Genomic DNA, 24,686 nt, shown 5'->3' with positions numbered 1-24,686 from the left:
CCTGGTTGCCGCTCTTTTTCCCCTACTTAAGGAGCCCTCCAGCCACTCTTCCTTTGCAGATGGGGAGCAGATGCATGTTGATCTAGGTCACCTAGCCTAAGCCCTGCACACCTGGTGCCTTCCTGGCTGTCAGGGAGAATTCTCATAAATGTACCAATTCCTCCCACCTTAGAGCCCTCCAGCTCTTTTGCTAAACGTTGGGACTTTGAACATTTAATTCTGTGTATTTTACTCTTGTGTTTTCTTTGACTATGGAGTTTTAGACAACTCCATAGGCATCATCTTTTCATTTATGTCGCACAGCACCCTCAATGCAGTGACACAGGGAAACCTTTTCAGGCTTTCCCAAGGTTTAAATACCTTCTCTGGGATAAACTACTGTTTCCCAGAGTAAGTAAAGTGAAATTGACTTTACTAGTCTTTTTAAATTCCTAGACCCAGCACACCCTATCTCACAATAGAGTGCTGGAGGGGTTATTTAGTGTACCCTGTGTCTAGATACTCATCTAGCAGTCAAATGCTACCCTTTCCTCTTGAAATGGCTGGTGGCAGTGGTTTTACAACAAACTACCATGTTTTTTCCCGACTGCGAACACCGGTAGCGTTAAATCGCGGGGGCCGTGTTTTTCAAGATAACGTCTGAGCCCCCTTTGTTTAAACAGGTCCCGGTCTTCTTTTTTCACCATTGCTTTATGGAAAGGTCCTTCTAGAGTTTTGCTCTGCACGCCAAACTATGTTTGGTCCCTTTGTTTCATCGCTTGGCGGGCTTCAGGACTGAAGACCGCCTCTGGCGCACGAGGGTCTGGGGTGGGCAGGAAGTGAGGGAGGTGCCCGAAACTCCCTGTGCTTAGTCTCCAGGAGACCCAAGTGCACTCTGGCGTGATTGGCTGGCTGACTGTCCGGCAAGGACAGCCACCCTGCTGGGTGAGTGGCAGCTAGGCTGGAATGAATGGGAGCAAACTGGATAAAAGGCGAATCACTTGGTTTGGAAGGCAGAGTCGACCACTGGAACGAAAGAACCGAAGACAAGCTTGAAGAGGACGGCTGCTGCAACTCCTGGACCGTTGGTTTGCCCGGTGAAGCCCTGATGCAGGTCCGAATTGCTAAGTTCATCTCGACAGAGAAGCTCTGCAAGGACGACTTCTCCCTTTTAGTTGGTGGGACCAATCAAATCGACCCGTAAGCCATCTGGATACCATTCTCGGAGCTGGTTGTATTTTCTTCAGAGTGCTGCAGGAAACCGAATAACCAGGGAGAGGGACACCAGTTTGTGTGCTTTACTACAGCTACCGGAATTGAAGATTTGCAAAGTACCAGCTTTTCGGCCAGTCTCCGTGCAGTGCAGGGGTCCCCCTGACGTCCTCCCTCTTGTCCCCACGACTGAGGCTCAGTAACGGCGAGATCTGCAGGAACAGAAGTCTTCAGCTGCATCTTTTTCTTTATTTGAAAGGTACTGTGAAACGAGACTGAGAGTACTTACCTCTTGCAGTGAAAGTGCTTGAAACCTTTGCAACTAGCAGGCCTAATGAGCTTGTGACCCAACATATAATTCTTCGGCTTATAAACTACTTCTAAGAACTTCTACAGAGACTTTACCGTTTACTTGCCAGAACCATTTTTACCTATCCAAGACTTTAGCCCATTGACTTTGGCCTATCCTGTTGAATTGAATTGACTCTTCTGGTGAACTCAAAGTATCTGCACTGACTAAGAAATTGTAATTCTTTTATGTTCTGAACCTATTCCTTTTTGCTCCTCCAAAGTATTCTGAATGCCATTTTGCTCCTCCTTCAAAGTAGTTTGAATGCCTCCGAAACAAACGAGTATAGTATTGAAGTGTATTGGTGTATAATATTTAATTGCCTCCTTCTAGTGAATGTTTTATAACTGACTGTTGAATAAATTAATAAGTGTTTATCCAAGAAACCTTGAGTGTAAAAATGTATTTGAATAGCTGTGATTGTAGACCTCTGTGTAACATCCTTACAGCTCACATTCCCTCTTGAGATAAGCCTGGCTGCTCAGCTCTGCTACCAAAAATTGTGTAGTACAGACTTATACCAAAGGTTGGTTTTGCTTACACCTGTAGTCATAGCTGTGTGTAGTGGCCCCAAAGGGTACTGCATGCAAACTCTGCCTAACTTTGGTTGCTGCTTTTTTCCCCACTTAAGGAGGCCTAACCCCTGCCCATCTGTTGCCTTCCTGGTTGCTGCTCTTTTTTTCCCTACTTAAGGAGCCCTCCAGCCTCTTTTCCTTTGCAGATGGGGAGCAGATGCAAGTGGATCTAGGCCACCTGACCTAAGCCCCACCCACCTAAGTCCTGCCTCTTCCTTTCTGCTCTTAACTCTTAGATCAAGGGCGTCTCTCGCCTGGGCGTCTGGTGCGAAGGGCAGCTGAAGAAAAGGGCAATTCCTGTTTGGACAGCTGAAGAAAAGGGCAATTCCTGTTTGGACAAACGAAGAAAAGGGCAATTCCTGTTTGGACCTGTTCGGACCAGGAGGACCCAGGGCCCGAACACCTGCCCAGATAGCAGGTAAGTATGCACCAACATGTGTTTACTCCCTCTGTCCCCACAGGCCATCCCCACCATAATCAGGCAACGGCAACATCAACTTCTCTGGTGCGGGGCTGAGGACAGGTGCTCCATGGCACAGTAAGTTGTGCATTTGTAAAAGTTTTATTCTCGCACCGCAGCAGGTGTGTGCGGTTCGCTCGCAGTGGCGCCTCCCTGACTGTGTGGTCCCTCGCAACTCCCTATCACGTGTGCCTCGCACCCCCATTCTCCAGCCTCTTGCACCCACGCACCCCCTTTGCTCTTCCTCGTTGACTGCCCTGTTTTGCATTGCTCTGTGTTCTGTTGTATTCTTCCCTCCTCTAGGTTTACGTTTGTTGACTGCTCTGCTCTTTGTATAATGTTTTTTGTTTTTTCCTCACTGACTGCCCTGTTTTGCATTGTATTGCTTTTTGTTCTGCTGCATTCTTCCTTCTTCTAGGTTTACATTTGTCGACTGCTTTGCTCTTTTGTATATGGTTTTGTGTTCCGCGTGCTCCACCCTCCTCTAGGTTCTCTTTTTCTTTTTAATGCCCGCTCTGTTCCAGATGCCCTGGTAACCTGATTTGCTCACCAGACTACCTTGTTTTCTGCCTGCTCTTCCATCTGTGCTCTTGTCTACTTAGTCAATCGTCCACTATTGTCTTGTCCCTTTCTGTCTTGTCTGCTCGCACCCCTCCTTGAATCCTCCCCAAGTGTATCTGCCCCCACCTTTCCCCTCCACCCCTCTTCCTCTCTCCTCTTCCCCCACATACTCTTTGGTGCTCTCTGTTTCTCCTATCTTTTCAAACAGCTTCTCTATCGACTATCCTGCTCTCCTCACTAAGTCTGGTAGGAAGAAGTTCAAAAAGGATATCCTGATCTCCAACCCAAGCCTCCCTATCGCTGACACCTATACCAGTGCTTCCTCCAGGTAGACCCTCACCGACCTCCTCTTTGTTGTTCCCTCGCCAGACCTATGGACTCTTCATATGGTCTCTGTGCTCTCTCCTTACTCTTCTTCTCCCATTAATGGTGGCCAGTCGGCGGGAGGCCCTCCTGGCCCCCTTCCACTCCTCTAAGGTCATCATTAATGTTTACCTGAATGGCACCGTCTTGGTCCAAGGCCCCCAGGCCAATCTTTTTCACTTTGATAGACGCTTCCTGCGCCATCAATTTCCTTTCTTCTCCTGCTGTCCCTTCTCTCTCTCTTCTTCGGGTTCCTTGCCCCCCCCCCCTCTGCCTCCTCCTTGGCTACCTTGCTCTCTCCTCCTTCCTCTTCTGCGCCCCCCTCGTTCTCCTTCTACACCTCCGCAGGGCATACCGCTGATTTGTACCCCTCCCCGGAAGTCTTTCATGGTTCGCAACCTTCTCCATATTGCCACTCTCAACTCTTGCTCAACTTTCAAACACTCCTCTGACATCTGCCGCCTCCTGGAAGAACTTGACCTCGATATCCAAGGTCTCACCAAGACATGGTTCATGGCCAGCTCTGTCACAAGCTTTGACACTCTCCTCCCTGATGGCTACAAGATTATCTCCGCGCCCAGATCCAACTGTCCTGGAGGGGTTGTAGCCTTGATCTTCCCAGAGTGGATTCCTGCCTCTGTCATGCCTATGCAGGCCTACTCTTCTTTCGAATGCCTTTTCTGCAGTCTCTCGCGGTCTCTCTCTCGCTGTCTCTCTCTCGCTGTCTCTCTCTCGCTCTGCCTCTCTCTTGCTGTGGCTGCTATCTATCAGCCACCTCGTCAGATCACCTCCTTCCTCTCTGAGTGGGCCGACATCTCCTCCCTTCTGGCCTCGACCACTCAACTCCTCCTTCTTAGAGACTTTAACATCCACTTGGATGCTTCCTGTCCCCCCTCTGGACTCTTTCGCGACCTCTGCGTCTCTCTTTCTCTCTTTCTCTCTTTCTCTCTTTCTCTCTTTCTCTCTTTCTCTCTTTCTCTCTTTCTCTCTTTCTCTCTTTCTTTTCTCCCCTCTGACCCAACTCACTCTGCAGGGCACACTGTGGATGTTCTGATCTCCTCAGGCCTCCCTATCCCCTCACCTCTCCTTTCCCCTGGAGGAATCACTTTCTCCTTTCCTCCCATCTCTCCCTGTCTACCCCTCAGGCCAAGCCAACTCCAGCACTTCCACCTACCTTCTCGGTCATCCGACCCATGAAGCGTATGTCAGTTGAGGCTTTCGCCGCCACTTTCTGACTCACATCCTGACACAGCCCTTTCCATGCTCCACTCTTCTATGATGTTCTTGCCCCTGTCATGAGGATCCGTTGAAGCCCAAAGCCAAGTGCAACTCCTGGTATGACTCTGACCTAGTCACCCTTAAACGCAAGTGCAGGGTGGCTTAGAGGAAATGGCTAGCTTCTTGTGCATCCTCTGACAAACTCGTCTGCCACCTTCTCCAAAGGCAATACCGGCTCTCTGTCCGCACTAAGAAGAGAGCCCACATCCAAGCCCGCCTCTCTGCGGCATCTGACCACTTGGCCAAACTCTGTAAAATTTGCAAGGAGCAGGCCAATCCTGCTGCCGTCTCTACCTCTCCTGTCCCCTCCCAGGCCCTCTGCACGGCCCTGGCTTCTCATTTCATCTCTAAAACCCAGGACATCCTGTCCACCCTCTCGTCATCTCCTCCTCCCTCTACACTCTCCTCTACCTCCGGCCCTCCTGTGGCCTCCTCCTCCCTCTTTCTCGTCCTTTCCTCTGTTCTCCCCAGACAAGGTTTCTAGACGAGTCCGATCTATGAAAGTCTTGTCAAAACAGGTTCTTCTCTGTTCTTCCAAAACCATCAAGGACCACATTGACACCCTCGCTCCTGCCCTGGCTGACCTCTGCAACCACTCCTTTGCTACTGGAGCCTTCCCCTCCCCCCCTGAAGCACACTTGTGCACCCTCTTCTCAAGAAACCCTCAGCCGACCCCTCCTGCCCGGCTAACTATCGCCCAATCTCATCACTCCTTTCCTGGGCAAAATCCTGGAAAAGCTAGCCATCTCCCAGCTTAATCTTCACACTGAATCTGTTGGTTGTCTCCATGACCATCAGTCTGGCTTCAGAGCAGCCAGAAGCACGGAAACTGCTCTTCTGAACATCAGTGAAGGCCTGCTCTCTAACCTTGATTCTAATCTCCCCTCTGTCCTCATCCTACTCGATATCTCTTCTGCCTTTGACATGGGCAACCATGCCATCCTGCTCAATCGTCTCTGTGATAACCTGGGTATCACCGATCAGGCCCTGGCCTGGCTGACCTCGTTCCTCTCTGGTCGACCCTCCCTGGTCCAACTTGGTCCTTACTTTCCTCCATCTCACTCTCTACTTGTGGTGTTCCACAGGGGTCTAACCTCTTTCCCTGGCTGTTCAACCAATACCTGGCACCTCTCGCCCACTGCATTGCCGCTCTCTGCTCCAACTGTCAGTGCTATGCGAATGACACTCGGCTCGTTTTCAGGCTCCCCTCTGCCACCTCTTCTCATCTCCGACTGTCTGCTATCCAGGAGTGGCGTGCCGCCGACGATCTCTGCCTTCATGCGAGTAAGACGGAGATTCTCCTCATCGGCACACCTGCACCGTCCTGTCCTTTCACTCTCTGCCCGGCCTCCCTTGGCCCTCTTCCTGCTCCCACCTGTGTGGCGTAGAACCTTGGGGTCATCTTCGACTCCACACTCTCCTTTTTTCCTCACATCTCTGACGTCTCTAAGAAGTCAAACGACCAACTGCACCTCTCCCAGAGGTATTCTTCCTTTCCTCTCCTTCTCCCAGAAGCTCACTGTCTCTAGAGCTCTGGTTCTCTAGCATCTTTCTAAATCTGCCTGTTTCTACTCTCCGTCCTCTGCAAATCATCCAGAACAGGACTGCAAGACTTGTGCTTGGCCTCAAGCGCACGGATCGTATCTCTCCAGCACTGAAATCTCTGCATTGGCTCCCAGTGGCTGCAAGGATTAAGTTCAAGAACTTCTGCATTGTACTCAATGCCTTCTGGGGCCTGGGTCCTCAATAACTCCAACTCTCTTTGTAAATACTTTCTTACGCCAGCTCTTCGCTCCTCCACCTCCCTCAGGGTCAGTCGCTTCTCCAAGCAACGAGTTGCCGGTAGATCTTTCTTCGGCTGGGGCCTCCCTCTAGAACAGCCTCCCTGCCTCTCTGAAACTTGAGGAGAACCATCTTCGGTTCCGGATGCAGCTCAAGACCTTCCTCTTTGCTTCTGCCTTCTCTCTTCCTCTCCCCTGCTGATTTCCTGTCTGATACAGCACTGGTCACCTAGCTACCCTCTGATTTCGGGCCCAGGTCCCTGCCTGCCCATTTGCACACCCACACTGCCTCCGGCAACCATTGCACTTGATTCTGTATCTGTAACCCTACAGTCCCCCTACCTGCACTTTTGGACACCTGATGTCTGCACTTACCATTGCACCTGCTGGCCGCACTTCTTGTTATTGTTTTGATCCCATGTACAGCACTGCCCCCTCCCCTTTCCCCTGGGTCTTTTCCCCTCCCCTGCACTTGCGCGATCTCAATGTCACTTGGCCTAGTTAGATCGTTGTCTCTGTCCCTTCTGTTTCCCCTTTCCTTGTCTCGTCACGCCTTGAAACACTTCTGTATAGGCGCGTTACAAATCAAAAACCAAGCAAAGTGGTCACACGAAAGATAATGATGATTTAAATTCAATAGACTCACATGTGTGAAAGGAGGGGATAAGCTCAGGTCAGTATAGATTATCTAAACCTATTTTATTAATATCATACACATTCCACTTAAAATGTATACAAGGATTTTAAAATTCATACAAAATCTCCAAATCAAATCCTACCTAAAACAGCAATATAACCTCTATTAGTGAACACATATCACCTTGAAGATCACCATATAGAAATAGGTGTTGAAATGCTAAAATGCATAAACAATTGACTAGTCACGGATTCTAATTTATCTCATCTGTAATGCGTTAAGGCTAGCCATAGTATTGCTATTCATCAGAAGACTTTGCATTTGTATAAATTTCATAAGCAAAGGTACAAAGTACACCTAAAATTAAAAAAAAAGAGCAGTTGCTCTCAAACAGAAGTACCAATTGTACAGTACCCATTGTCAACTACAAGTATCTAGCATACAAGAAACATAATAGCCAAGATATCTAGTTATTCAGTAGTTTCGACGAATCGTCATATCTAGTTCCGCACACACCCAAAAACACCAAGGCAGGGACTGGGAGGAGCTGATAGTCGTCTTCATCAGGATTCCACTTCCTGGATGCCTTGGGCATCACATACACTAATTATGCTGATGATACACAGGTTCTCACCCCCCTTACTGGTGACTATGAAGCTGGATGGCAGAAAACTGGTTATGCCTTAACAGTGACGAAACCGAGCTTCTGCTAATTGGATCTCGTGCCACCCTCAGGAAACTGGACAAACAATACAGCTCTTTTACAATTGACAACTTGCCAATCCCTGTATCACAAGCTGTAAAGATCTGGGGGGTGGGGGTTCTACTTCGATTCTGACCTTTCCATGAACAGGCAGGTCAATGCCATTGCATCGACCTCAGCCTACCACTCTAAATTGATCAACGCAGCCAGACTATTTCTTTCTGAACCAAACTGTTTTACCATTGCTAGAGCAATAATTGGATCTAGGCTGGACTATTGCAATGCCCTCTTTTTGGGGATGTCCACAAAAAAAACCTATCCAAACTTCAGACGGTCCAGAATAATGCCCTGAGGGCTGCTACTGGTATCTCCAAAAGGGAACATATATCTGAAACTAGGATGCAGGTTTACTGGCTCCCCATTAAAGAGAGGAGAGTCTTTAAAGCTCTCGCCCTAAGACATAAACGTGTCCACAACCGGGCACCTCTGTAGCTGGCTCAAAGAGTTGTCAAATCGGCTCCTACCAGACCTACAAGAATGGCCTATACTAATAGGATAGCCGTTCCTAAATCCAGGAGAGTGCGTGCAGGAGGCTCTAGTTTCCCAGTTTTGGCACTGACACATTGGAACGCCTTACCCCCCACCCCCCACATTAGGAATGTTGAATCACATTTAGCCTTCAGAAAGTTAATTAAAACCATGTTGTTCATCTAACTGGTTATCACTGAGACCATTTTCCTATGAAAACTGCATTCCCCAGTCTGACTATTTTTGTACCTTTTCACTGGAACTATATTGTGCTCACTGTAACCAAGAGCCAAGTATTCCTATGTAACTAAGACAATTTCATGTAACTAAGACAATCTCTTGAAACAGCGCCTTGATGCCCGTGGGCTGTTGGTGTGCTTTACAAATAAATAAATAAATAGAAAGCCTATATTCCACAGTTTTTATGCAAACATGTGTATCTACATGTATTGAAATCCATTTATGGGCTTGCTTGTATGTAGACAATCAAACATTCTTCATGTTGAAACTGATTATAATCCCCCTATTATACAGGGGATGAAAAAAAAAGAAAAACAAACATTTTGTTTTAAAAAAGGAAAGGAAAAGCGACCGAGCCTAGCAACTCCAACACACCAATAGAGTTCTAAAAATCTTAAGCAAATAACAGATAGAGCAATAATTATAAACCTTATGTCCAGTGGAGAATGGAAGAATCAATCGCGTAGGCAACCTCCACTACAAACGACAGACAGTTAGAAAATATATCTGTGGAGACACAAACAAAGGAACTGGGATTGAAAAACTACCCCTAATTCCACTACTGTCGCCGAAAACTACCATAAACAATAAAGATGCGTTGTATCTGAAAGTGAAACAAGGGAATGGTGGCAAAACAAATAATAAGGCATCATGAGGATGTGAAATGAGAATGAATCAAGCACCACTGTAAAGCTGAAGCAGTGGCAACGTGCCTATGAAGAAGCAAGTAAGGTGTGTCGGTTGCGCGACTTGTGGTTCGACAAATACGCCTAGACAGAGTGCACCCATCTATGGAAAAGCCACTGAAAGCGCACACAAAGAAGCTTGTGATTGAATGTAAAGGACATTTGTGTGATGTGAAATCAAGGAACTGAACTTTATGACATTGGTGAAAAGTAACCAAAACAGAAGAGCTGGGAAGTGTCCAAGGAATTGTGTTTTGGAAAGGTGAAATACTTGAACGCTTGGAGAATAGATTGCATTGTGAATTATTAGTACCCGGCGAGGGCACAATCAGAATGAAAGAGGCATTACATGATTGCAGGATTCCACGGCCATTGTCCCCGGAGGCAGGGCATCGGGGGGGGGGGGAGGTGGTGGCCTTCGCACACCGCCGTGGACTCTGGTAAGGCTTATTTATTTATTTTGTATTATATTTTTTTTTTCCCTTTCCTCCCTCCTCCCTGCCCTCCCCACCCCACTTACCTTTTTGCTCCTTTGTCCCCGGTGGGGGACGATGGCAGCCTGCAGCCATGTGGAGACTCGGAGCGGAGCCATCCCCGCTCCGCGCCTCCACATTTTTTAATCTTTTTTTTTTTTTTAAACTTTACATTTTTCTCACCGCCCTCCCAACCCCACTTACCCACTTAACTTCTGTTCCCAGCGCGTCTGCTCCCGATGGCTGCCATGGAAAGGGAAAACAGACTCCGTTTTCCCTTTCCCGGCGGCCATTTTCTCGGTGGTTATTTATTGATTTTCTGTCCCAAAACGCTGCAGCATTTTGGGACAGAAGAAAATGCTTTTAGTGCCCCGGTCACGCAGATATTGCAGGCAGGGGTACTAATAGCTATATGCCCTTCACTGCAGGGGCATTACCGACTCTGGTAATGCCACGGGCCTTTGTTAAGGCCCGAGCTTAAACTTCACAGGTGAATATAAAAGAATGTCAACACCAAGAAGAGACTAAAACCAAGATCCCTGGTTACTGTCTTCCCTCCGTTCTCTATTTTATGGTCTGACCACTCTGTGGTTCCATTTCTAGTCTGCATGCCCACTCCTCGAGTGGTGTCTAAGCCGCTACAGGTTTTAAAGCGCAGCTGGAACAGGGTATCTAATGAGGATATTATATCAAATATCCAAGCTAAATGTAATGCTGCCCATCTAGTGGACTTTTCTTTTATGGCACAGACTTTTACTGCAGTCGCTGATTCCCTGGCCCCACTCAAGCTATGTCGGCCCTCTGAGCCCTGGTTTAGCGGGGAGTTGAAATCTCTGCGCTTAAAGCGTCAATCTAAACGCAAGTGGTGCTCTTCTTACTCCTTGAAAAATAGGATGCTATTCAGATGTTGTTCCAATTGCTACCATCAGGCGATTTGTGTGGCTAACTCTGCCTTTTATACTCCGAAGGTAGAGTGTGCGTTGAACAAACCAAAGGAACTTTGTTCTGTGGTACGTTCGCTTTCTGCTAAGACTGATTCCTTGGCAGCCCTTGCTCCCTCACAAACACTCTGTGACTCCTTATCTGATTTCTTTGTAGAGAAGGTTTGCGACATACACAAAGAGATTGCTGTAACAGGGCTGCCTACAACTACTCTGGGCCTATCGGTGTCACATGCAGAATCGTGGTAGACTTTTCCTCTGTTCTCACCAGCTGATATTATAAGCGCAACCAATCGCCTTAAATCAGCTTCTCCTTCAGATGCTCTTCCCTAGGAACCCTGCAGGAAATTATCTCAAATTGCCCCCTTGTTATGCCAGGTGGTTAATCTATCCTTTGCATCAGGCTCTGTTCCATCAGAACTAAAGCAGTTTCACATTATCCCTCTTTTAAAGAAACCCTCTCTTAACCCCAATGTTCTCGCTAACTTCCACGCCCCATTTTTCTTCCCTGCTTATTCGCCTGTCTCAAATTGGCATCTCCGCCCAGGTGTCGGCCTGGTTTTCTTCCTTCTTGGCCGACCGCACTCTGGTGCTTTCTCTTGCTTCTTTTCTCTCGGGCTCCTGCCGCCTCTCTTGCGGGGTCCCGCAGGACTCCGCCTTGTCGCCCATGCTCTTCAACATCTACATCTGGCCCTTGATCTGTCTCATCCGCTCCCTTGGCGTCAGGTGCTATTCTTATGCCGACGATACCCAGATCCTGATACGGTTAGATTTTGACCGGACTGAGGTGTCGTCGTGCCTCCATCAGTGCCTGACTGCTGTGGGTGAGTGGATGGGTGGCAATTGGTTGAGGTTGAATGGGGACAAGACATAGGAGATGGTGGTAGGAGCCCCTCCTGATCCCACTCTTTGGGTGTCTTCTTTTTGGCCTCCGTCCCTTGACGCCCTTCCAGTCCCCGTGACCAAGGTGAAGAATATGGGAGTAATTCTCTCATCTTCTCTTTCTATGAATGACCAAGTGTCTGCAGTATGCAAAGCTGACCATTTTCACCTCAACATTTTAAAGAAGGTGATTCCTATGTTACCGGCTACTCTCCACCCCCAGTGGTTTCTGCCCTGGTGTTGAGCAGACTCGACTATTGTAGTTACTTGTATCTTGCACAGCCCAAGGGCATGATCCAACGGCTCCAGCGCCTACAGAACCTAGCCGCCCGGGTGGCTACAGGATCTACTTATGGGGGCCCATATTTCCCCTGTTTTACATACTCTTCATTGGCTTCCTGTCATGCAGCAAATCCAGTTTAAAGCACTTTGCATTGTACACCGGGCGCTGCATGGACAGGGGGCAGAGTACCTGCAGTCTAAATTGATCCAGTATCTCCCCACACGCCCATTGCGCTCTGCCTCCGCTGGCCTGCTACTGGTTCCTACGTGTCATGCATGCTGGACATATTACCTCGTAGAGTACCTGCACCAGTCTACAAAACAGGAATGAAAGTATGGCTGTCTACTAAGAACTTGAGGATACCTGGTAAAAAGAAACTGTTGCCTAAGTACATTGGGCCATATGAGGTGCTCAACGTGATTAACCCGGCTGCTGTCTGTCTGGCATTTACACAACGATGGCGAGTGCATCCAGTATTTCACGTGGCACTCCAGCCATGCTCTGATGCTACTAGATTGCCTGTACGGCCTGTTGCTGTTCTGTGAAAGGTTCAGATGAATTTGAGGTACAAGAAATACTGGATATGAGACTGCGTTCTGGTAGGCCTTATTATCTGGTGGACTGGAAAGGATATGGTCCAGAAGATAGGTCCTGGGAACCATTTCCAATATCCATGCTCCCGCTTTATTAAGAAAATTCCACTTGAAAAGGGGAGAGACTGCTCCTTTGGGGGGTGGCATTGTCATGCATGCTGGGCATATTACCTCTGGACCTGGAAAACCATCTTCACGCAGAACTGGTTATGCTCATAGAACTGCTAGACCATTCTATTCTAAATGGAGGTTTGATGTACTGCCGGGAAAACGGCGTTTGCATTATTCACGTCGTTGAATTCACGTGATTCAGGGTAGTCATGTGTGTTACTGCAGTATGTTCATAAGCAGCGTGGAGACGCTGCTTCTGATTGAACCAATATGGCGTTTGGTAGCTGAACCCTTGATCTGCGTCCTCGCATCTCGTCAGTTACTGCTTTGGCTTTCTTCGGCGTGTTTCTTCCACACGCAAACTCATTTGAAGACCATCAGACGGCTTTCCTTCACACGTGAGTTTTGGCAGCACTGTCTGCGTGCACTTCAGTCACGTGTATCCTCACGCGGGTTCCTGATATCTTCGCATGCTGCTTTCCTGACTGCGTGTAAATTCCCACGCGGACTCTGGAACTCTCCAAGCGCGGCTGTCCTGGCTGCGTGTACTTTGTTCGCGGGTAAAACCCCACGCAGACTCTGGAACTCTTCAGGTACGTCTGTCTGGCTGCGTGCACTTCTGTTTGCGTGTAAAATCACACGCGGTCTACTCTACTCTTTACACGCTGTGGTCCTGGTTGCGTGTACTTTTGTTGCGTGTAAATCTGCACGCGGTTTTTTGAACTCTTTGAAACGTGTAACTCCACACGCATCCCTGGCACCTGTGATGAGATAACAGGTGGACTCATTTCATTTCTGTTCTACGTGGGAAAGGAAGTATTATCAACAAATGTTTATTTGAAGGTGATTGTGCACATTACTTTGGACGCTATCCTGTGGTGCACCAACCCGGTATCTAGCGTGAGCTTCGTGCTGTTCGGGATAAGTCTCTAACCTCCCCTCCTTTGTCGTTGTTTCAATTCCTGGATTTCTTCTGAGACTTGTTGGTGGAGATTCCAGTTCTAAGCCTACAGGTTAGTGTTATATTTAGTGCTATTGCTGTGCTATCAGTGAGAGTTTAGTTGGGACAACTTCTCATGATGCTTTATTTATCCTAGGCTAACTTCCTATAATGCTCCCACGCCCTTTCCAGTGATCCCTATCTCTGCCTGTTTTACTAGTCAGAGAGTTGTATCATTTGGAAGGTGTAATTTGACTTCACTACTATAAAGCCTTGTGAATTCAAGGATCCGGAAGAGCCCTATCAATTGTATCCTCTTTAGTTACCGTATCCTTTTCATAAGATACCTTGGTGATTTATGACACTACGTTTCGCAGGTCATGCATTGGAGGACGCGCTTTTTCTGTCGTCTCCGTACAAATGTGGAATTACCTTCCTATGACTGTAAAAAATGTGTCTAACCACCTGTCGTTCTGGAAAGCGCTCAATACATGTTTATTTTAGTTTCTCCCGCCTTTTGTAGGATGACTGTTGATCTCCCTCTCTAGCACCAAGATACCCTCTGGTGAATGCTGCGCTGTATAAATTACATTAACATAACATCTTCTGTTTTCCATTAAACTTTTGGAATCTTTGACCTCCCTTCTCCTTGCATCTTTTCTTGAGCACTCTAAATTCTTGGATCCCTTTCGGGTGAGATTCTGGCCCAGTGGAGGCCCTGAAAGGGAGCTTGTCTGGTTCCTAGATTACCTGACACAATTGTTCTAGCGGGGGAGGGTGTGGGGGGGGTGCATTGATTTTGCTAGACCTATCGGCAGGAAGTCTAGATTCTTGATGATAGAATTGTCTTTTCTGGGGAATCCCACAGATTAGACTCCGCCAGGAATCTCGTGAAGAGGAAGATTTTGCCTTGAAGACGACCGCCAGGTCGAAACATGTGTCGGCTGTGTCTGTGTTGCTCTTGAAAATAAATCAAGATATCAAGAACAATTGTTGTTAAAGATATTATTCTAATTACTCGTGGACCAAAATTAGTTGTGCTTTATTATTCATTAGTGTCAAAGGGCTATCTTAGCAAAATTCGTTTTCATTCATTGTGTTAATTTAGAGAGGTTATTACACCCCACCTTTCTCAAAGCATAAACTACATTTAGAATAGCAGTATGCAGTTCAAGGTGAGTAGAACATAGCGTTACACATTTAGAATGGCAGTATGCTATTCAAGGGGAGTAAAACCACACTAGTAGACTTTTAGAATGACAGTATGTGATTCAAGGTAAACAGACCCTATTGATAGTAAACTATGCTACTTTATTCAGTTTCAGGAATAATCTAGTTAAACCAGCAATGGTATAAGAAAGTACCTGGCCAGTTGTGTAAGTTATTCTATTTCAGGAATAATACAATTACACTACCACCCTAACAGCTAAGTACATTGTAACTTATTTCAGGAATGATACAGTTGCACCCATATTACTTTTTAGAATAGTGCAACACAATTCAAAGGTAAGCAATAACTCATGAATTCATTTTCAGAATGGCAGTATACACTTCAAAGGTAAGTAAGAACTCAGTGTTACACATTTAGAAGGGCAGTATGCTATTCAAGGTGAGTAAACCCCTATCGGTAGTGTACTGTTACATTTATTCATTGTTAGGAATAATATACTGTTACCAACCGTGTTACCTTTGAATTGTGTTCCACTATTCTAGAAAGTAAATAATGTATACTTTTCAGAATGGCAGTAAGCAATTCACGGGTAAGTAAGAACTTTGTAACACTTTGTAACTTAATTCTGTTTCAGAGGTAATCAGTTACAGCCCTAACACATAGCAAATAAATACTATTTCCCATTTCCTAGACAGAGTTCTTCTTTAGATGTCCTTCCCTATTCTAAGGCATGAGTGATCTTGTAGGCAGAAGGAGGGGGGGGGGGCACTGGTCGTCCAGTGGCCATCAGTAGGCAGGTCAGGATGAGGCTCAGATGCAGGAATGTCCACACTCCAGAGGATTTCTCCTTCAACAAGTAACAGTTTGTAGAAAGTGTTCAGGGACTTTGTAGAAGGCTCCCTAGATGTGTTCTAGCATTAGGCCGGGGATATGATATGGGCCAACTTCCAACTACACGAATCGCCACTCGTGCGCGACACAAGACTTTAGGTAAGTGTTACCCAAGCCTACACAGTACATCAGCAGTGAGGAAGAGCTTGCAGACGGATGCCTTCATGATGCAGCAGCACAGGACCCAGGCTCTGGATTCTTAATCGTGTTGACGAAAGAACGGACACTGGCTGGGAACTAGCAGCAGCAGTCGACAGATCAGGCTCCCAACAAAGGAATTATCGGTACATCTCGCGCTCTGTGGGTTTGGCGCCCTTTTACAGGTTCTAGATGAAGGACGGTTGCCGCCAGTCGGATTCTCCTTCGCTATTCTGGTCCTGCACTCTGGTAAGGGGACTTCAAGGATTTGAATCGTGTCTCTGGAGGTCCAGCAGGATTCCACCAAATTTTCAGCAAGCAGTGGACTTCGGAAGATGTTGCACAGCACTAATGCTCAGGGTCCCAGGGTATTGGCGGTTTGCAGCCCAGGAAGGTCACAGCACATTGTGGGATGACTCGTTGTTCAGGTCCTCTCGAGACTAGGGAGTCACACCAGCCTCTGGATAGGGGTTGTCTTCAGGACCGCCAGGTCGCATGGAAGGAAGGGTCAGAACAGTGTCAGTTTACATAGCATATATCTCTGATCACTGTAATCAGTTACAGCCGTCTTCTCTTCATCTTCTTCGGATTCAGCTCCAGTGATAAACTTGTCTTCAGCTTCGGAATCGGACAGTTATACAGGAACCCAAACACAACTTCTGCAAACTCTTCCTTCAGTTTAGAGAAAGGGACGACTAGCTGTCCAATCAGGACAGCCATCTCCCAAGTAGGAACTGGTTCCTAAGCACACAAGAAGACAAAGAGCTGCAGAGTTTCAGACTTCTCCCTCACTTCCTGCCTTCCCAGACACTCTGGAGCCTCGGCAGGAAACTCAAATGTTCCCACCAAAGACAAAACATCAACCAGGGCCTCTCCCACCTAGGATGGCAGAAGAAGACCCCAGAAAGGACAAGCGCACTACAAATGGGGGGGGGGGGCAAAAAAGGCCACCATTCTAGCAGAATGTTGACCCTTCTGTGCAGTACCAGGGCTGGTGTGACAGCCTGCGTGTAATAACTTAAGTCATTAAAGTAGATCCATTGTCACCAATCATAAGTGTTAGCTTGACACAGTAACATAAATATTACTAGGTCAGTGAGAAAGGGGATACCATGTATCCCCCCAGCACTCCACCTAAGGTGGGGTTTGCTGGTCTCACAATATAAAATGTAAAGGGGGTGAAAATCCCTCTCTACCCTTGGGAACAGTAGTTCACACAAGATAAACCAATAGAAAATACAACGGAAGGCCCAAGGGGAACACTGCACAGAAAGTGCAGCGTGTTGCCATAGGAAAATGCATAATCCCCAAAAGGTATATGGACTATAAATCCCAAAATACACTGTGAAGAGACATAAAAAGGTCACCAATAAAAAGAGTAAAAGACAGGGCACAAGTCCAGCAAAAAGATCTGGGTTTCTTGCAGGTGAGGAAGATTTCTCATAGAAATGAAAATGTAACCGAACACCATTGTACCTTGAAGTTGGTTTACATCCACTAAGCTATGAGGCTAATATTAAACCTATTATACTTTGACTGCACTTCAGTACAATGGCGGATTTGATTTTCCATAAATTATGGAAGTGGGTCGGGTTCATAAAGATCACTGTAATTGATTTAGATTGGTTGAGGTTCTGGAACCAACTTTAAAATGTAACCAACTATGAAGATTCCTGCAACACCGTAAAACATGTGTAGAATGGTGTGCAAGTTCTTTTTGAATGGTAAATCCCTCAGAATGTTTAAATTGCAGTATTTACCATTCAAAATAGCATGGGGTCATGAAAAATAACTAACTTGTTATAGAGCCGAGGAAGAAAGTATTCTATATGAAATTCAGATTGAATATTCTACCTTTTACAGCGAAATGGAATAGAAATCATACAGACAAATGCCCGATTTGCACTCATTTTATTGAATGTGAAATGCATTTTAAGTGTGATTGCCAACTGTATGCCAAGGCAAGAAAGACCTGTATCATGCCTATATTGACAGCTATTAATACCCAGAATAGAAGAGGCATTTGCCAATACCATCGAAATTATATCATAACTGCTCATTTTATTGATTAAGCTTCGTATGTTAGAAGTAGGTTTTTGGAACAAATGGACTAAAATGAATATATAGGACCTTGTATTTTTATTACCTTGCCTGATTTTATGCTGTCACTGTCAGTTGGATTATAGCATATGGTTTTAATCGGCATACATAAGTATGATCGGTGTAATGGTGTTTTAAAAGAATTTTGTATACTTTTTTGGGTGAGATTTGGATGTGTAATTTGTTGAAGTGCCATTTTTTCTATATTTGAATACCTTTCAAAAAATGTGTTTAGTTTATTATTTGTATAGCGCTGCCTGGCCCTGGGGCATCCAGGCGCTTGACAGGTTACATCGTTAATGCAGTGAGGTACACGTAGTTGAGAGCAGTAATCAATGCAATACAATACAGATAGGGTTATTATTACAAAGCAACGTATGTTCAGGTCGTAGAGATCTATGTACAGCGGGTAAAAGAATAGAAGATTATCAGGGAGGGTAAATATGTACAGGGAATCCGAAATAAGTACTCCTAGTTGCCTTTTGAGTATAGCTTTTATCTTTCATTGGCAAGAAACCATGCTTTGACTCCGCTTCTGAAGCGGTAAAAGGAGGGTTCAGCTCTGAGGGTGGTGGGGAGGGAGTTCCAAAGCTTAGATGCGAGTACGGTGAAGCTGGTGCCACCTGCTTTTTGTAACTTGAACCTAGGAATGTTTAAGGTTTGTGTTGAGGCTGATCTGGTTGGGCGGGGTGGAATGTGGACCGAAAAGTTGTCTGATAGGTATCTGGGTGCTTGGTTGTGTAGACACTTGTGTGTGAGGGGAAAGTGTTTTATAATCGATTCTTTGGGGTATGGATAACCATTGATTGGAGCGTCTGATGTTTGATATGTGGTCATGCTTGGAGGTTCAAAGCTGATCTAAGTGCATTGTTTTGGATTATTTGAAGTTTGTTGATGTTCTTAATGCTTGTGCCCAGGTATAGGGCGTTGCAGTAGTCGAGAGTACAAGTGCTCTGGCTAACGTGATGCAGTTAGGGGTCGAGAGGTAGGGTCTGCACGCATTAATAAGCTTACAAGTGTAAGCAGTGGCGGATGAAGTGGCGTTGATTTGTCTGGTCAGAGTGAGGGAGGAATCTAGATAAATTCCTAAAGTTTTGACGTTGTTAGAGGTCGAGATGTTGTTACCGTCAATAGTGAAAGATTGGTATGATTTGTTGAGGTTGTCGAGTCTGGCTTGAGATCCTAGGAGAAGAAGTTCAGTTTTGTCGTCGTTGAGGCATGAGCCGTGTTTAGCCATCCTTTCTTGTATGATGGAGTACATGTTATTAAGTACAGCGTTGTCAGTGGAGTAGTCTCCAGTTAGTGAGTATTTGGGTGTCGTCTGCGTAATTGGTATATATGAACCCAGCTGGTCCAGTATGTCGAATAAGGGTTTCATGAAGACATTGTAGAGTGTGGGGGAGACACATGAGCCCTGGGGGACGCCACATGTGACGGGGGCTGGTTCAGCAGCTGCTGTAGGAGCGAAGACCCTCATGGATTGGTTATTCAGGAATGACTGGATCCATACGTTTGCTTTGTCTGAGAAGTTGGCTCCTGAGGTTAGGTGTTGGCATAGTATATTGTGATTTACCAGGTCGAAGTCGGCAGAAAGGTCGAGAAGTAGAAGGAGGGCTAGTTTGCCTTTGTCTTTGAGGTTGTCCATTTGGGTCTTGAGGTCGATGAGGGCTGTCTCTGTGCCATGTGTGGGTCGGAAACCTGATTGCCGAAGTCCTAATAGGTTGTTTTTTTCAAGATGGTCCTGTATCTGGAAATGGGCCGCTCTGTCGAGGATTTTTAGTAGGAAGGGGACAGTAGTGATGGGTCTGTAATTTGTGGGAGTGTTGGGGTCTAGAGTAGGTTTCTTGAGGAGAGGTAGTACCCAAGAGTCCTTTAGGTTGTTGGGAACTATGCTGGATGTGAAGGAGGAATTGATAAGCGAGGTAATGAACGGGGCAAGATTTTTGGCCGCCTCTTTAATGATGGGGGCTGGCCAAATATCTCCTTGACATTTAGAGGATTTGAGTGAGTTTATTATATCTTCAACCTCCTTGATAGTGATGGTTGAGAATTCGAATGGGTTGTTCTTGAGAAGTGGAATTAGTAGGTGATGTGAGGTTGTTTATGAGGGGGAGGCTTTCTTTTTTAGACTCAATTTTGGATTGTAGCATGGCGATTTTGCCTAGGAGAGCTTCTTGTATTTTGGTGCACCAGGCAGTATCTTTGGTACAGGTGTCGGGTATGGGAGACGGGGACTCAAGATCTCAGAGTATATTAAAGAGCTCTTTGGTATTGGATTTGGCTTTACTAATTCTGTCGTTATACATGTTGTTTGTTTGTATAATGGATGACTTGTAGGTGATGGAGGCTATTGAATAGGAGGTTTTGTTGTTAATGGAGGGAGATTGTTTTCAGGTTAGTTCGGCTAGCCTTTTATTTTTGCGGAGAATTTTCAATTCAGGTGTGAACCATGAATTAAGGTGTGCTTGTGGTTTGGGTTTGTGTAATTTAAGGGGATCTCTGGTATTGATGGCCTTCATGATAGTTGAGTTGTATAGGTCTACTAGGTCAGTGGGGTTAGTGAGGGTGAGCGGGAAGTCAATAATGGGTTGGAGTAGAGGGATGAGTTTCTCAGCTGTGATGTTTTTGCTGTTTCTTGTGAAAGTGGGCGGTGCAATGGGCATCGGTGTTGGAGTTTGTTTACCTTTGTTAATGGTGAAGGTGATGAGATGGTGGTCGGTCCATGCGCATGGTGTGTTAGCAAGGATAAGTGTGTTGCAATTCAAGTCTGCGATCCAATCGAGTGTACGGCCTTTGTTGTGTGTAGGCTGGGTGACATGATGGGTAAATCCTAATTCGGAGATGGTATTTGCTACCATGCTGGCTTTTTCATCTTTCTCATTGTTGAAGCCTAGGTTGAAATCTCCAAGAATAAGTATCTGTGTGTTGGGTTTGACGTTCATGGAAGGTAGGAGCGCTATGTCTTCATTGAGTGAGGAGATGGGGCCTGGAGGTCTGTATATGAGGTGGATGGTGATGGTGCTAGAGTGAGTGGCAGATAGTTTAATGGCGAGTAGTTCAGCAGACGGTAGGGTTTGGTTTAATATGTGCTTTTTGTTGATCGAACTTCTTGCTATGATTGCTACTCCTCAGCCTTTGGCAGATTGTCTATCCGAGCGGTAGATGGTGTAGTCATTAGGGATGGCTAGTGCTAGTGTGGGGCCTGCAGCTGCATGGAGCCAGGTCTCGGTGATGGCTAGGAAGTCTAGATCGTTGAGCGAGATGATGTCAGCAATGTCTAAGGCGTGGGCGACTAAAGATCTTGCGTTGATTAGAGCGCCTTTGAGCGTATCAGTAGTGGGTTGGCAGGTTTTTCTGTTGGATGAATGAGTGAGTGCAGCAAGGTGATGGGGAGTGGTTTGATCTGGAGTTGTTTTTGTATGTGGAATGTGGGGGGTAGTTTTGCGTTTCCTTGAGCTCGGTACTGTGCTGGACGTGGGCAGAGTGATGTGTGTCCTGGTTCTGAGGCGGTTGCGTCTGAGTGCCTGTGCAAGGATGCAAGTTCAATATGAGATTGTTGTTTGGGGTGGGCAAGGGGTCAAGTATAGTTTCATGGGGGGTGTCTGAATTTGTACTATTTTTGCTGTGTCTGGTTGGGAATGGGGAGAGGTTGGGTAGGAAGGGTGTGGGGCATGGTATGGGGTGGTGCCTGTGGCAGAATGGCCTGCTGAGACCATTGGGGTGTGACAGGAAGTGGGCCCCTGTGCTTGGCAAGTCGATTGGTACCAGGCAGAAGGGAAACATAATGACAATGAACCAGGCTGGCATGATTTTGCGCCAAGATGTGTGGTGGGTTGGGTCTGGGTGCAGGTTTGACTGTGAGGGTGGGCAATAGAAGCTCTGACGCTAATGCATAGCAAGAAGGGAGACACCTAGGTGTAGTTTGCAGAGTATGGGATACTTGGATGCATTTTTCAGAATAAGGTCGGTCGAAGCAAACTGGGACGCTGTCAGTAATAAGTCACCTAGATGCAGTTTTCAAAGAAAGGGCAGTAAATGCAAGCTAAAACACTTTGGAGAACAGTAGAATAAGGGTCATCTAGATGCAATTTTCCAGAAAGTAGGCGGGAAATGCACGCAGTGAGAGTTTGCAGATAACAAGAATTATCAGGTTAAAGTCCACAGGGGCGATTGACATCAGTGAGTCTCGCCTAGATTCGATTTGCAGATTAGATGGGCAAAGTCCACGTGCATGTTGAGAAGTGTGAAGCAGCCTCGAGCACTGTTATCAGTGGCACCTCACCTGGGTAACGATGCTGTGTTACCATTGATGCGCGGCTGGACAGCGTATTAGTAGTGGCTGAGAGTCTTGGCGGCCTGCTCGTGTGAGATCATACAGAGCGGGGGTGATGCCATGGAATGTTAAGGTGGTGGGGCTGTGATGCCAAGTTAGAATCGGCGATGGCGGAATGCGGCTGTTTGCTGTCGGGCGGGCCTGTGAAAGCAAGGCTTTGTTGCAGTATGAAGGGGGAGAAACGAGGCGCTGTGGCATTATATAAATTGTAGTGAGTAATTGGGGAGATTAGCATGTACTGGAATGTACTTGCGAGGGTCAATGGCGGATCATGCAGCATGCCTTGTCGACGGTCCGGACGGCTCAGGACAGGCGAGGTCAGGAGTTGGCCTATGTACTTTTTAACTAAGTTGTATATTTCTGGTCAGTAATTGAGCCCATGAATAGTAATTGTGTACATGTACCTGAAACACCTATTGTACAGTGGAAGAAAAGATAAATAATAATTCAAAATTGTGTTTTGATTTCTAGTGTCCCATTGTGACCCTCCACTGGAATGTGTTTCTGAATTTCAGCAGAAAGTGAGAGAAACCAACAATTTTCCAGTCCTGCTTGCCAACTTCAGAAAAGCGTTTGCTGCTTTACCGCACTAGGAAAAGTCAAGCACCTAGAATGCCATGCATGTTTCGGCAGTATAAATATTGTACATGTAGAAAGTTTGTAATTGCTGTTGCACAGAATAAATATTTATATGTATAGATCCATTGCCGTAAAGTCAAATTCATGTGTATGCGACTTGCTGTGTCTGGGAGCTGCCTGAAGAAATTAAGTGTCTGCACTTTGGCATAGGAAGTCCAAGAACTGTGCAATCATTTCTGTATAGACCTAAATCTTGGCAATCCAGGAGTTCAAATGTAGCCCCTCTTACACGAAGCTGTTCCTTTTGGTGCTCACGGAAGAAAATAGGAATGGTCCTGTCTGCCTTTTGTTAGAAGTCCCCCTACCTGGCTTGTACGGTGGAGGGTGCCATGGCCAAAGGAGCTGGGTGCCACCACCTGCTACGTGATACTGAGCCTGAGCTCTGTGCAAGGTGGGACATTGCCACTGAAGCGTCAGACAATCCTCAGACTGAGTGTGGAGTGAGGGTGGTTCTTGGGGCGGGGCCTGCTAGTTATACATTTTGTAATGGTGTGGGTTTTGGGAGGTAGGAGAAGTAGGAGCATTGGCGAATGAGTCAAAGGCAGATGAAAATTGAGGCAGAGCAGCAGGAAGGTAGGCTAGAGATAGATGGCTGTTGGGGAGAATTCTCAAAAATGTGCTAATCCCTTCACCTTACAGACCCCCCAGCAACTTTGCTGGATTTTGAGGACTTGATTTTTTTACCTGGAGAGAGTGTGACCCTTTTTCCCACTCTCTCATGTGTTTTGAAATGTGTTTTACTCTTGTGTTTTCTTTGGTTATGGAGTTTTAGACCACTCCATAGGCATCATCTTTTCATTTGTGTCACACAGCACCCTCAGTGCAGTGGCACAGGGAAGCCCTTCAGGCTTTCCCGAGGTTTAAATACCTTCTCTGGGATAAACTACTGTTTCCCAGAGTGAGTAAAGTGAAATTGACTTTACTAGTCTTTTTAAATTCCTAGACTTGGCACACCCAATCTTAAAATAGAGTGGAGTTCCCAGTATCCCATGTGTCTAGATACTCATGTAGCAGTCAAATGCTACCCTTTCTTCTCGAAATGGCTGGTGGCAGTGGTTTTACCACGAACTACCATGATTTTTCCCAACCGCGAACACAGGAAGCGTTAAATCGCAGGAGCCATGTTTTTCAAGATGGCATCTGAGCCCCCTTTGATTAAAGAGGTCCCGGTCTTCTTTTTTCGCCATTTCTTTTTGGAAATGTCCTTCAAGAGTTTGTCTCTGCGTGCCAAACCAGGTTTGGTCCCTTTGTTTCATCGCCTTTGGCGGGCTTCAGGACTGAAGACCGCCTCTGGCGCCTGAGTGTCTGAGGTGGGCAGGAAGTGATGGAGGTGCCTGAAACTCCCTGTGCTTAGTCTCCTGGGAGACCCAAATGCACTCTGGCGTGATTGGCTGGCTGACTGTCTGGCAAGGACAGCCACCCTGCTGGGTGAGTGGCAGCTAGGCTGGAATGAATGAGAGGAAACTGGATAAAAGGCGAGTCTCTTGGCTTGGAAGGCAGAGTCGACCACTGGAACGAAAGAACCGAAGACGAGCTGCTGCAACTCCTGGACCTTTGGTTTGCCCGGTGAAGCCCTTCTGCAGGTCCGGATCGCCGAGTTCATCTTGACCGAGAAGCCCTGCAAGGACTACTTCTCCTTTTGAGTTGGTGGGACCAATCAACTCGACACTAAGCCACCTGGATACCATTCTCTGAGCCGGCTTTTTGACCAGTCCCAGTGCAGTGCAGGAGTCCCCCCAACGTCCTCCATCTTGTCCCTGCGACTGAGGGTCAGGAACAGCGAGATCTGCAGGAACTGCCAGAAACAGAAGTCTTCAGCTGCATCTTTTTCTTCATTCA

At 46.6% G+C, this 24,686-nt stretch overlaps 1 protein-coding gene across 3 annotated transcripts in view; it reads left to right on the top strand.

The window, feature by feature from the left end:
* SPC25 (SPC25 component of NDC80 kinetochore complex) overlaps positions 1-22,908 on the top strand; it is a 232,438-nt gene extending 209,530 nt beyond the window's left edge. For all 3 annotated transcript variants that reach the window (XM_069637962.1, XM_069637961.1, XM_069637963.1), the window contains one exon: positions 22,680-22,908. In XM_069637962.1, the coding sequence (XP_069494063.1) occupies positions 22,680-22,801 (122 nt within the window). In that variant the 3' untranslated portion in view covers positions 22,802-22,908. The remainder of the gene's footprint in view (positions 1-22,679) is intronic.
* Positions 22,909-24,686: the final 1,778 nt, after the last annotated feature.

Source organism: Ambystoma mexicanum, chromosome 14 (genome assembly GCF_040938575.1).
Source record: "Ambystoma mexicanum isolate Mex_15411 chromosome 14, UKY_AmexF1_1, whole genome shotgun sequence".
Taxonomy (NCBI): Eukaryota; Metazoa; Chordata; class Amphibia; order Caudata; family Ambystomatidae; genus Ambystoma; species Ambystoma mexicanum.
The sequence above is the reverse complement of the archived record's forward strand: the minus strand, read 5'-3'. Positions and strand labels throughout refer to the sequence as shown.